General features: G+C 41.2%; 2 protein-coding genes across 7 annotated transcripts in view; both read right to left on the bottom strand.

Moving 5' to 3' along the window:
• afap1l1a (actin filament associated protein 1-like 1a) overlaps positions 1 to 10,944 on the bottom strand; it is a 25,838-nt gene extending 14,894 nt beyond the window's left edge. The window contains exons 1-2 of one of the 4 annotated variants that reach the window (XM_019884321.1): positions 1,374 to 1,451; positions 1,286 to 1,333 (exon numbers count right to left, since the gene is read on the bottom strand). In XM_019884321.1, coding sequence (XP_019739880.1) covers positions 1,286 to 1,316 — 31 coding nt within the window. In that variant the 5' untranslated portion in view covers positions 1,317 to 1,333; positions 1,374 to 1,451. Of the gene's footprint in view, positions 1 to 1,285; positions 1,468 to 3,605; positions 3,700 to 10,791 lie in introns of those variants that run through there. The other 3 variants (XM_019884320.1, XM_019884323.1, XM_019884322.1) reach the window with 3 other exon arrangements.
• A 1,331-nt stretch (positions 10,945 to 12,275) lies between these two features.
• The window catches only part of ablim3 (actin binding LIM protein family, member 3), a 41,882-nt gene continuing 40,428 nt past the window's right edge, over positions 12,276 to 13,729 (bottom strand). For all 3 annotated transcript variants that reach the window (XM_019884378.1, XM_019884377.1, XM_019884376.1), the window contains one exon: positions 12,276 to 13,463. In XM_019884378.1, coding sequence (XP_019739937.1) covers positions 13,350 to 13,463 — 114 coding nt within the window. In that variant the 3' untranslated portion in view covers positions 12,276 to 13,349. The remainder of the gene's footprint in view (positions 13,464 to 13,729) is intronic.

Below are 13,729 nucleotides of genomic sequence, written 5' to 3' on the forward strand. Positions count from 1 at the left end.
CATATTCATAATTCAACACTCATTTTGTGTTTTTTTTTTCAGGGGGAAGGGAACCTACCCTCCATTATTCATTGAAAAACGTGGATGTTTGCACATTTTTTTCGTCAACTTACCATCTCTTATTGGCTAAATCATGCGCCGATTCACTTTTTTGAGGCTTAGTCCAGTAACAGTATTGCCTTGGCACCATCTGGTGGCATCTTAGACTCAAGGATGTTGGAGCAAGATAAGACATCCGCACTCAACAAGACAATTTGTATGTTGTTGCCATCTTGTGGCACCTAAGTAGCAAATATAAAACTTTTAGGAAGGGGTGTCAATTACTCGCACTCTTTTGCCATTCCTGTCTGAATATTGAGGTTGCACTCTACCTGGTTCTGCCAGTGAAAAGGTGTCAGTAGAAACACACGGAGTGAAATAGGGCATTGACTCTAATCCAATTTGATTTATGCATGTTGCTCTCTCCATTTCTGAATAACCAAATGAACTCAGCAACTGCTTCTAAACAGGATTACATAAAACAAACGGATGAATGAAACAGGGCTAGCCAAAAAAGATGGTACCCTAAACCTTAATAACCAAACTCTGGTCTGACAGTCCCTGGGAGAACTGAATATTTTGGTGAACAAACATCACAGCATCCAACGATTTCTTTCTCTTGTTGAAGAAGCTTTGATGACGTGTGGCTGTGACCAACCTTTCTGATGTCGCAGCAAATTTTACTACAGAATGTTGTTTTTGGATTTCATTGCATCCTGACGAAATTAAGGATATTGTGCCGGATGCTATCAAAGCAGCCCCAAGCTTTGGTACAGTGTTTTTTTTTCTTGTGTTTGATACCTCATTTCAGCATCTATACACATTGACTCTATGTGACTGTCCAAAATACTCAAATTTTGTCTCATCTGACCAAAATAGACACTCCCCAAATATTTCTGGCTTGTCACTATGCATTTGGCACCTTCCAGTGTCACCAATTCCAAGTGATTTCAGTGATCCCTGTGGATTTTATTTTCTTTAATGAGTACCAACATATGCTTGCACATAACAGACAACAATCAAGATCCAACATGTATCCATGGTAGGAAAAAAAAGCCAGATTGTCATACTCTGGCAAATCAAACTGAATTGTATTACAAAGCACAACAAAAAGAAGCAAAAGGTTGATCCCACAGAGTCGCTTCTAGCTGAAAAACTGCCTAGTAGTTTTTAACGTGAAGGTTTACACACTCCTAACCCTTATTCAGCCAGGAATAAGGCATATAGAGCACTGGGCAAAGCTTACCCTCTACAGCAGTCGCTGAGAGTCCGACCATGGTCCCAGGTTACAGAGAGGTTCATTCATACAAACAAGCTGATAGTGTGAGAAATATTCCAGAGTCTAGGCCTGGCCGTGTTGGTGGAGGTGAGCTCCAGCCTGCCTGCCTGCTGCTGAAATCACAGTCCCTCCTCTCCCTTCCTCCCGCTGATCTGTTATCTCTACACTCCCTCCCTCCATCTGCCCACTTCTCTTTTCTTTTGGGGGGCAGGGGAGTTACTGCTGCTGCTGGTGTGTGTGTGTGTGTGTGTGTGTGTGTGTGTGTGTGTGTGTGTGTGTGTGTGTGTGTGTGTGTGTGTGTGTGTGTTCTTATTAGATCCCTGTCTGATCTAATCCTAAAGGATTGGGCAGCACCTGGGATAGTTTCGCATGCCCAATAACACTCCTGTAGTTATTTTTTTCTGATAGGTTTTATTATTCTTTGCAATTTTCCCTCAGCCCGTGTTATTAATTGAAAGTACAGTAGCCATTTGACAGAAGAACTTGGAAGATAAAATTCTGTTCCAAGTGAGGAGTTAACCGAAGTGTTTTTTTTTCTTTGCAAAAGTGAGGCAAAAAAAAGGAGTGGAGTCAGTTGAGGGGGAGGCAAGTTGGAACTTTTCAAAGTGGCTTAATTCTTGCCCTCAGGCTGTGACATGATGAAACACGCCTTCACTAACATCGGCACTAACGTGACAGTTATAAACCCTCCAGCACAAAACAATATATAACCTCAACAACCCCTTTCACAGAGCCATGCTGTTATCCTAAAATTTTGCCAATTATACATTTTTCAGCAAAAATCAAGAACTATCATGAGTGTTGGCCGGCCACATTACACACACCCCCCGCGATCAAATGAGATCCAATATAGTGTGTAGGTAGTACAAGAATAAGAATGTGCATTCGGTGGTGTGAAAGAGGAAGAAGTGCGCCGCATCATTCTGAGTCCGGCTTCCGAAGCAAAAGGTTAACAGAGCCCACTTTGAAATCACTTTTCCCTCCCATTGGTGGAATATTGAATGCCAATTTAAGATCCAAGGTCCTGTGTACACATTACTCACCCATGGATAATGAGGCATTCAGGGAATTGAACAACCTTACAACTACACATAAATTAAAAAAAAAAAATTAAATCACATTTCTTAGTATAAAAACGTCTGTTATTTCATCCCAAACACAATTTTAACACCGTGTTTTATGGGAACTGTAAGACAGTGCTATGATCCACCAGGGGCCCACCATGCTTGGTTGAAATGGGTGTGTAGGAACAAGAGAGTCCTGACCTCAACCCCATAAACACACCGTTGGGATGAGCCAGACCTGTGATTTCGAGCCAGCAAAAAGATGTTATGGAATCCATCTGAATGGACAAAAAAAAAAATCCTACAGACGCACATGCTCAAATGTTGTACAATATCCAGTCGAGTGTAACACTCAATAAAATAAAATAAAAGGTGTCTTGGCAATGGATCACATTCTTACTACGCTTGGTTGAGTATTTTTGTCCTTTTCACCCATTGTTTCTAGAGCGTAACAACGGATTCGGCCTCAGAGGACCTTGACTGACCTTTTGGTCCTGTTTTGGCAGATTAGGAGAGGGAGTCAGCCAATTCAGGCACACAAAGATCTCACAAAGAACAAAATGGGGAGAAAAAGAACAACAACTTGTGAGGGGAATTTCTCAAGGAAAGGCATCAATGATAAAATCTGGTGTAAAATATTCACCTGTTTATCAGGTTTTTTTTTTTTCCAAAGTCCCCTTAAATTATTCTTGTTGTGACAAATACCAGACACGCCCTTTAAGCCTGGGTTATGGTATTTCAAAACCACTCCACACTGTGACCAAACGTGACCCCCCCCGAAGCCCGGAGTAAAGCTGTGAAATCACAAGATGATGGATGCCAGAGGAGGGACAGCAAAAGCAAACAAAGTCATAAAACATAACTTTACCTTTAAGCCTAACTGGGCACGCTTGTTGTCATGTTTTTGAGTCAAACCAGGCAACCCAGGAGTTCAGCCCACAATACCAAATACAAGTCTGACAGTCCAGAGGCATCTCCCTGGGAGAGCTGCATGTAATGAAAACTGCAGGGCTTTTTCTTGGAAGTCCATCCTCCTTCTTTATTGTCTTTGGACATGTTGGATAAACAAACATTCTCAAACCTGATCGGACATGAAAGTGCGCTGCAGGTCTAAGACTTTGGTCTGCGGGATGTGAACAACAAGAAAAGCTTACTTTCATGAAAAGGATAAATGTGGTCGCACATCATGTGAATCACAGCAGAAGTTAAGTTAACATTTTTACCTGGCTATCTTGTGAGGATTGCTCAAGTAACATCACAACCTAAGCTGGAGAAAGGTAACATTTCTGAAACACCGATCCGATACGCGCTGCAGCCTGAAGGTGTGTGTGGCCCACATACCGACAACGGTGGGGCGGACCGGACGGCCAGATGTTCTTGAGAGTATTTCAAATTGCACTATGTGAGCTGTGCCAACAATGTTTTGTCTCTCCAGCATGTGCCACCAGTCCACTCCCACCCTACTCTTCAAATTCCAGGCATTTCGCAAGAGTGACGGCTCTCATCTCATGTCTAGACGACATGTCTGGGCATTCATGGACTGCTCATACAGTCCATTCTGCAGCCTTAAATCCAATGTCTTTTTAAATACGTTTTATCCCAATCAAGCTGTCTGCCACTTGTAACGTGTGGCGGTGCGAGTTGAGGGGGTAGCTAGCCATGGACATGTGCTGTTGGCAAGCCAAAGGGTCAAAGATTTGTAGATTTCTACAAGCACTTATCTAATTCGATGAGCTCACTACTCGGCTTTACCACACGTTACTTGAGAGCACAGTGGTCTGAGTACACCAAACCGAGTGCATAGCAATAAGTGGAGTGCAAAGGTCAAGGAAAGAGAAGAAACCTACTGACACTAGACACGCCACCATATGCAATGGTAGCGTCCTAGCATAATGACTGTTACACACTACGCTGTAGGTCAGGAGTCGCCAACCAGCATTGCAGGCTGATTGAACACTCTAAATTGTCCCTAGGTGTGAGTGTGAGCGCAGATGATTTTATCTTGTACTGATGCACCAAGTCACCCGAGTCACAAGACCCCAGCATTCACATGCCACATTTCTCAGGCAGTGCAACGCTAGGAATGACACAATGAACACATAATGTATGCTTTGATACTGAAAGTAAAAAAAAGTATTGTTGGTTTCTTTGCATGTTAAAACCATCCAGCCATGCCAGGATATTTCCTGGTCGCACAGAGCTACAAAACTGCCTGAAGACTTTTTGGCGAACAGTGTACTTAGGTTGAAAATTTGAAACAAGAGAGAAAAGTCTCTCTTAGACTGTAAAATGTGTTTTAATGAACACAAATAGGCGAAATAATACTGTATATCTATTTTTATTTGCTACTTTTTAGTCGCAAAGTGTGGTGCATATAGCCCCCGAATTGTACTGCAGATTCTCCCATCAATGAGAGTCTGTCATGTACGCACCTTCGTGACATGCACAGTGGGTGAAGCAACCCTAAAATATGCCCTCTCCCGATCCAATTTGGCCTTGCGTGTATACTCCCATCAACTTAGCACTTCTCCCAATATTTTTATTAACAGAGGTCTTGTTTGGTTCACCTCCACTTGACCGAGCAATGAAAAGTGTAGTGCCCCCACGACCGGCCCCCCATACAAATCTATTTTCGTAAAAGTTGAACTAAAGTTATTTAGTTGAGTAATAGGATCACATATGAGAGCTGTATGTAAGCAGATTTGCTGTTTGCAAGACATGCATTACCATTGGCCTGTGTTTTCATCATGACTGATTGACAGCTGCATCTCACTTCCATCTTTAAAGATGTCAAATGAGCCTCCGGCGTTTACATTCCACAGCAAAGTAGATTATTACCACTCTGTTATTACAGTTCTCAGCTCAAGAAGAACAATTTGCGGGGCGGGTTTGCTTTTGGATGCAAAAGTGAGTTTGGATGTTCAAAACAGTGAGAAAATTAATTAATATACATAACATACTGTACATAGAAAATCATTTGTCCTGTCCACTGAAAAAAAAAAAAAAATGTTCCCAGTCGAGATCTGTCGCCAACTCCAAAAAAGGATAAGCAAAATAAAAAAATAGACAGATGCTCTCAATTAAACAAGACCCTTTTTGGTGAAAAGAGATCAACATATAAAATACACAATAAATTAAAAGAGATATAAATAAGGTTGTATACATTGATTAAAAAAAACAGGATTATCATTCCATTAAAAGCTGTTGGAGGATTTTTAAAAAACAAAATTAATAGGATACAATATATATTTGAAAATTTCATCTTGATGGAAAAAAAAGTCTCCATCTAAGCCTTTGAAGTGCGGTTTAAATTTTGCAGTAGTTCAAACCCTGCCGATAGAGACCCTTATATTTGTGTTTTCTAATGCGTGTAAAAGACAAGGATCGCGTGATTTCCATCCAACAAAGGAGACACAAAGATCCATTTTAAATCTTCATGACCCTTTCAAAAAGAGTGAATTCACTTGAATTCTTAATGCTGCCAAGAACATGCTTCGCAATTGGACCCACCGGATGGTATGCGAAGGGCCCCCGTGTTCCCTACAGAGATGGTCTTCCTCCCTCTGTTGATGACATCACATATCACCTCCGGCCTTCTGTTTCCTCTTCCGGTCAGCTGACGTGTATCCACTTTTACCGTACTGTCCCTAGTGACCCTCGATGCTTTTCAAGATAGGACTGAATGCTTTTGCTTCTACTGCTGCAATTCAACAAAGTGACAAAACAATAGAATGAACCACTAGAGCAACCCCATTTTTTTTTTTGTGCAAATAATTCCCATCCATGAGTAAACTGCAGTATCTCCCACGACATTTTCCCGTAAGCTACCTTTATGAATAAGCTTATAGAAAATACGCTGTAACTCTTACAACTCTTAAACAAATTGCCGAACAAGCAGGAGGGAAGCAGCTTGTGATATCAACATGTGGAACATGTTTGGAGAAGTCGGAAGGATGTACTAATTAATGAGGGAAAGGGGGAAAGCATGTTCTTTCCACTGTTTTTATTACACTCAGGAAGATGCTTCGGGTTATTATAAAAATAGAGCAATGGTCTCACGCTGATTAGAATAGAAGCAAGACAATCTTGTGAACTGCGCCATTTATAATTTTAACCTGAAATGATTTGAAAACTGAGCCCCGACGGACTGTTTCATCTCAAGATCGCAAATGAGCCTCTGGCATTTACATTCCACAGCGCAGCAGATTGACACCACGCTGGTATCCTAGTTCTTACCTCTTGAAAGAACAACTGGTTTGGATGGAAGAGGTTGCATTTGGCATTGGATGCACACACACACACGCACACGCACACACACACACACATACACACACACACACACACACACACACACACACACACACACACACACACATTATTTACATTAAGTGTCAGTATTCGTACTCAGTCTAAAAAACGGTGGCATGGGTGCATCCCTAGTTTCCGTGGTGATGAAGAAGGGTTTCTGCACACACCCGGTGAAGCATTAAGTGCCCTATGAAGGAAGTACTGAGGCTTTGATGTTGACATTTGGTTCGGACCTGTGGCTTCATGCTGCCTGACCGACGTAGGAAGCAGCAGTGACAGTGGTGAGCGGCTCGCTGGGGAGTGATATCGTCGGGGCGTCAGATAAATGATTGATTCGAGAATGGTTGCTCATTAACAGAGTTTTGAGATGGCTACCTCAAGTCAAAAGTATCTCACATTTTGTGACAGTTGAGTGGCAAGACAAAATACACTCAAAGCACAGTACTAGAAGGCCTTTTTGCTTTGAGTCTTGGTGAGATGAGGAATTAGAATTGACGAATAAGAACTGTCCCAATACGTGAGTTGATACGTTCCATCCGAATGATAACTGCAGTGGATAGGAAATAATCACTATGTGAGAGCTTGTAATGCTTGGACACACAGCAACAATGTTTCCCATTGTTTGCTAAGTGACAGTGTTCCCTCCACTAACTCCACATAAAACGCTTCTATCCTAAATGTCCGCTGTTATCCATGACTTCCTCCAAATCCTATCTAACCTTTGTTAATAGTTTACGTACATGACCTTCAAATGCACTTGAAAAGAACTCACTGGGGATTTTCCCCGATGTTTCCAAATGCTTTTTTGATGCACTAGCCCATGACAGATACTGAAAATAGACAAATGGGCATTGGCTTGTCAAGAAATGGTTGGAGGTCAAAGGTCACCGACGAGGAAAGGATGCGTCTGGAAAAGCCCCTCTGCCATTCTTTTTTTTCTTCATCTCTTTCTGTGTGATTAATTCATGTCTGAGATGACAGTGAGGGCCTGACTCAGCCTGCTGCCACACAAAGACCCTACAGTGCACTCGATCTTATTCAGTGCACAGTCCAATGAGCTCACCGCAACGCTATGTTTGCCTCACACTAAAGTATTCACTGAGAAAGATGCAAGTGGAGTCGCTGTATTGTACCACACATCTCTCTACAGGGTGCTTACGTATAATTGTACCTTGACGGGTATACTGGAAGCGAAAAATATAAGCATTAAGGTGAGGCTCAATAAAACACATTGGGGTGTCCAGTTCCTTGCTCAAGGGCACTCTGTTGATGTTTAGGAAGCAGGTAAAGCCTTTACACATCAAAATACAATAAACGAGACAGGAGATTCCCTCTCAGTATATCCTGGATGTTGTTATTGTAGCTGGGCTTCCTCCATTTCTGAGAATAACATTCACTGACAATACAGTTGCTAGCCCCTGACACAGCAGTGTCTACATTAAAGTTTGAATAAAATGTAACTCAGAGATGATCTTTGAATGCCTGTGAAGTTCAAATTGTGGAAGTAGACCAGTCGAGTCTAACTGCCACCAAGCATGATGCCACACGAGACTTCATCAAATCCCGTCAAATGTACGTGAGCATATTAAAAAGGTACACCGTGTAGAATTTTTCCACCTACTGCCCGAAGACAGCTGGGATAGGCTCCAACACGCCCCGCAACCCTTGTGAGGATAAAGCGGATCAGAAAATGGTTGGATAGACGGATGTGTACAATTTAGTGCCATCTACCGGTGAGCTAAGAGAATGCAATGACCTCAACTCAAAGCGTGTGCATTTTAAAGCACGTGCAGTCCAGTGCCTGAGAGAGACCACACTTGGCAAGCCTCCCATCAATTTCTTCAGCAAAGGTGCAAGCAAAATGTCATCCCAAATGACTTCTAAAATTCCCTCAAGTGATGAACTAAGCGCATGGCATTTGTTACACCTGCTGTAGTCATCATGTTGAGGAACTACATTCGCCTACGTTTATCTCCTTCGGCTAAACTTCCTATAGGGGAGGTACGCCCTATGTTATATAATTAGCAATGACTTCACCTATATTTACATTTTAAAAAAAAATAATAAAAATAAGAATAAATTACACTGATGTACTAGAACAGATTTTTTTTTCCACTGTCATTCGAAGGACTTCATTAATAGATTGGAATTTATCAAAAACAAAACCAACATGTGTTTAAGCTGAAGGTTTTCGATGGTGAATGTTTCCATCATCATTCTTGTGAAAGTGTTTTGAAATACAATCAAATCTGAGGTTTCACTGTATTTGCAGAATCCTGAACAGTGTGTTGTTTGGCAGATGGTGCGTAGTAAAGCACTTTGCTTTACTACGCACACCGGGGAAGAGGTGCCAAAAGGTCAAACAAAAAGAAACCGAAGGGGACATTGATATGAAGCGTAGGATGACTTTCTACTGATGCGGTGAAGGCTCCTCTTTCCTTGTCCTCTGCTGCAAAATCGGACTCAGAACAATGACCGTGTTGAATTTTGTGACAAACACAAGCACTTTGTTTTGTGCAACTGGAGTCAACTCCCAATACGAACAATATGGAGTAGCATTGTTTGCATGCAAGCATACTGGGGTCGCAAACATGAACCACGGTGACGACAGCAGGGTGCATAATCACGCTGCTGATATCATGAGCATACAGCTTTGTGTCACCAGAAATGGCCTGTCAATCATTTTGAACAAATACTCATTTGCATCGAGGGAGCGGGTAGTCATTATGTTTGCAGGGGCTGTATATTCATGCGCCATTATCGCACAGTCTATTTAGTCCACAATTTCTTCCATATGCTTCCATGCAGCTTGACAATGGCCTCAATTCATCATGGCTGCTAAGCTACAAAACACACATCTCAACCACCGCAGAGCGTTTGTTTCTCTATAGGGACAGCCGCTCCTCTTTCTCACCCACCTGATGCTCAGAGTGCATCTGTACGACTACAGGAACCAAAACTTTATGACAAAGGCCCTCCAGATGTATTCCATTCAAGGATACATTTACAATTATCTAATGGTGACTCCAAAAAAAACCCAAAAATTATATATATATACTGTATATGTATAGTACTTATATTTTAGCAGATTGGATAGAAACTACAGCGCAAATAGTTAGGTAATACCACGAAACATTGTCCAAGAGAAAAGAAAAGTTAAAACACAATGTATGTAGTTTTATGTCCTTTCCGTAATAGTCTGCTGAGTGCAAGTGTCCATAAAATTTCTTTCTTTAATCAGTATTGTATAAATACAGTTGAGTTGAGTTGAGTTGAGTTAAACTGGCTGGAGTCTTGCAATGAGGCTTCATGGCTTTGCAAGAGTAAAACTATGCCTTGCCATTGTGTGTAGTTTGCAAGATGTTTAAATTATGGCGAATTGTACCAAAAGTGGTCCAATTTGGAGTTCAATCAAAATTTTCTGGAAATATCTGCTTCAGAAGTAGCTGCGTGGTGTCACGTGACGTCAGCAAATCTTGTGAGGCTTCAGCACAGCAGTACTGCTAAGGGTTGACATTTTGTAATATGCAAATCTTTACAGTCCACGGATGTGTGTGTCCACGACCCTCGTGAGGATAAGCCGATTAAAAAATTGGAATTGAGTGTGGAGGGGCCCGTGACTGGGTTTGCCTCGGGCCCCCAAATGATGACAACGCCCACCGGGTAGGGCTCAGCTTTACATGTGAAATGAAAAAGAATGATGCACCTCACCTTAGGTCAAAGCTCACATAGGAGGGGTAGGTGGGCTGCTCTGAGTCCAGTAACAATGGTTTACAGTACAGGGGGAAATCGTGCTGCTACTCCCAGTCAACACTCATGAGCAATTACATATTTTGTATTGTTATATGTGTCAACACAAACCACCATGGATAGATAGATAGATAGATAGATAGATAGATAGATAGATAGATAGATAGATAGATAGATAGATAGATTTTAAAAAAACACTGGCGGTGAAGATCTGATATCAATCTCATATTTCACATGACTCTACATGAGTAAACCAAGAACCGCATCTAACATGTTCACGTCTGTTGTTGCTTCGCCTCATACGCCCACTTGACAAAGTTGACACGTTAAAAAATATCAATTTGAACTCACATTTGGTGCCGTTTGAAGTCATCCCGCAGCTGAGGATGCCGTCCATATAAGAATTCATGCACTTTCACGGCGATGTAGTTGACAAGCTTCAATCTTGTGTGGAATAAAGACTCTCATTTGGACCGCTTTCTGCAGGAACTTTGGGGAGGCCGCATTCTGCTCCCCGCGGTCCTAGCACCTGCCAATTCTTGCCTCAAATAAATTATGTTACCGGAAGTCAAAGCTTGTCTACAAATTCAGATACTACCGAGATACTCTACAATCAGTCAAAAATGACCGGCCAGGTAATTTGTAGATGACGCTGTGGGTGCCCGCGCCGCCATCAAAAGAACAGTTAACATAAAATGACAAAATAATCCAACAAAACACAGAAGACACAGACAGTTATGCATCTTAACCACTTTTCCTGCATACTCTTTGTTGTTTGAAGCGGTTATAGATGAAAGAGGAGCGAATCAAAGTGTCCTTTTCACCAGTGGATCAAAGACGTCATGCTGAAAATGTGCACACGTCTGCCTCAAGCTAAGTTTGAAAGCAACAAAAACCTGTAGCGTCCATTAATGAAAAAGAGATTGGCTCTTATCTCCTGCCCCATATAAATCCGCTTCAATTCCAAGCCGCTCCTTTCTTCTTATCGTCGGCTTTCTTCACTGTCAGGATGTAAATTATGTCATGTCTTTTTTTTTGGTGATCTGATTCATTGATAAGTTGACGAATTAACTCTACAGATGAATCGATTTTTAAAATAATCATTAGTTGCAGCCCTAATTTAATGGGATAAATGAACACAGAATAATGTTATGTTTTCAAGTAAATGTAGATCTATTTCTTGTATTTTTACTGATATCCAACTGATCAACCGGTTTAAGAGCTGAATGGAAAAAAAAGGAATTTTTTTTTAATGAACCAATTCAAGGGACAATGGCTGAATAGAACAAATCATACAAGACTTTTGATAAAGTAAATCAGCAGGCCAGATTAATGAATGGGGCAGACCGCATGTGATTTTTTTGGCATACTTTACGCACCCGTGAGCTAGACAAAATTATTATATCAATTTGTTTTACGTTGCTTCATGTGAACTATTTATGGATTATATGTAATCTAAATATTGGCTAAAATGATATTTTTGCATATTTAAAGTAGGCCACCTTAATTTACCACGCAATGCTCAACACTACATGCAGGGCCTTTCAAGGTGCCCTTGCAACGTTTGTGCTCAAATGTCTCATTTGATTTTTAAAATGGACAGACAGGCCAGATCGCACAAACCCTAACCCGTCAAATTGCAGTAGTTCTAATGAATTTAATCGTAATGAATTAACCAATGATTTAATTCAAAACAAAAATGTGAAAGCTTGGTAGGTTGATTTCAAACCACCGCTGTAATCATGTTACTCAGTTTGAGATGGTCACTGATCTTATACACTACAGTACTTACCAAGTATTCAGCTATATATGTCAAAATACATTGTAACCAAAGAGAGAGACAGAGAGTGTAAGTTTAATTTTAGTAACAAAATCCAAAATAACAGTGTTCAAAGGAAAAAATGTCAACAACCCAGAATTTTAAGCAACATGGGAGAAATCCTTGCTCAGCATTTTTTTTTTCATTAGCGATCATAACCCCTGTATAGCTACAAAATTATTAGATATTCCTTTTGTATCTGTTTGGGTGACCGCTGTCTGCAACGCTCTAGTGCAATTAACTCCAAAACAAACGGAAAGATAACATGGTGTCGGTGGCTTGTCTTCTGTTATCGGTGAAGTGTATCGCACGTTGTCAAATGTAACGACACAGTAAATGCATTGCCATTCGTTTTAAATCATGCAACCTTGACATCGGTGTCCTGCAAATCTGTATTTGCTCACTTTGGTTTTTTCAAATTTATTGTACCGGTAAGTCAAATACGTTTGAAAGTACTTTCCACTGCTCGTTGTTTCTTATTATTAGTCAGTACAAAGCAACACCGTATTTTTAGTCAAAGTGCAAAATCTGGGGGAAGAAGTAATGAGAATGCAAAAAAAAAAAAAAAACAAAGCAAACATTCTAATTCTCATCCATCGTGTATCCTTTGCACTAATAAAGTGACAAAATTGTAATACTTCAACTACATTCTACTTATTCAGATTGCTGGTGCTGCACACTCATAAAATATATGTAAAAAGCGTAACAAATAAGGCAAAGCCAAAATTCTCCTCACGGTGTCAAAGTTGGGCAACCGATGTAGTTATTTATTGATTTATTTTGATTTCGTATGGTGCGGACGTGCCTTCCTCAGTCCTTTCGCAATAAAGAAAAGCACAAGATGGCATCTCCACTTCCCAGTCTGTATTGCTTACAGATCACTCCAGCACGTGAACACACGAGCACTGTTCCTGTGCAGACAGGTCTCTGAATCACACGAGTCGGTGCCGGTGTGGCCACAACTTGGTTGATTGCTCGACGAGATCTAGAACAGGTTCTCAGCCATGGCAGTGAAACGGTGCAGAAATCTCCGTAGTTGATCAGTTCCTCTCGAAATGTATGGCAGCATTTAACGGATGTCCACGCGCTATTAAAAGAGTCGGGCCTGTTTCTTGAGCTCATTCCTCTTCCATAAAGCCAACCTGTCGAAATCCTCGATGGTCATGCCAAACACTTGGACAAACTCCTCTGGGGACAGGTGACGCTGGGAGAAAGAGTGGGGAAGGAAATCCCTTATACCAATATCATGATTTCGGTTTCTTCTGTAAAATTTCGACATGATCCTTTCGATCTGGACAAGCAACAGTTGAGTGATACAGTAAAATGCTAAAAGTCCAATGCTCCTGACTAGAGCTGGAAATGGAACTTTGAACAGTGGCAGTAGTATAAAGCAGAGTGGCTCGTGTTTCTGTCCTGGCTGCTCAGTAGCACGTGGCTAATTCAACAGCAAGAAGAAAGAGTCCAGAATGT

Source organism: Hippocampus comes, unplaced genomic scaffold (assembly GCF_001891065.2).
Source record: "Hippocampus comes isolate QL1 unplaced genomic scaffold, H_comes_QL1_v1.1 scaffold156, whole genome shotgun sequence".
In the NCBI taxonomy this organism is placed as follows: domain Eukaryota; kingdom Metazoa; phylum Chordata; class Actinopteri; order Syngnathiformes; family Syngnathidae; genus Hippocampus; species Hippocampus comes.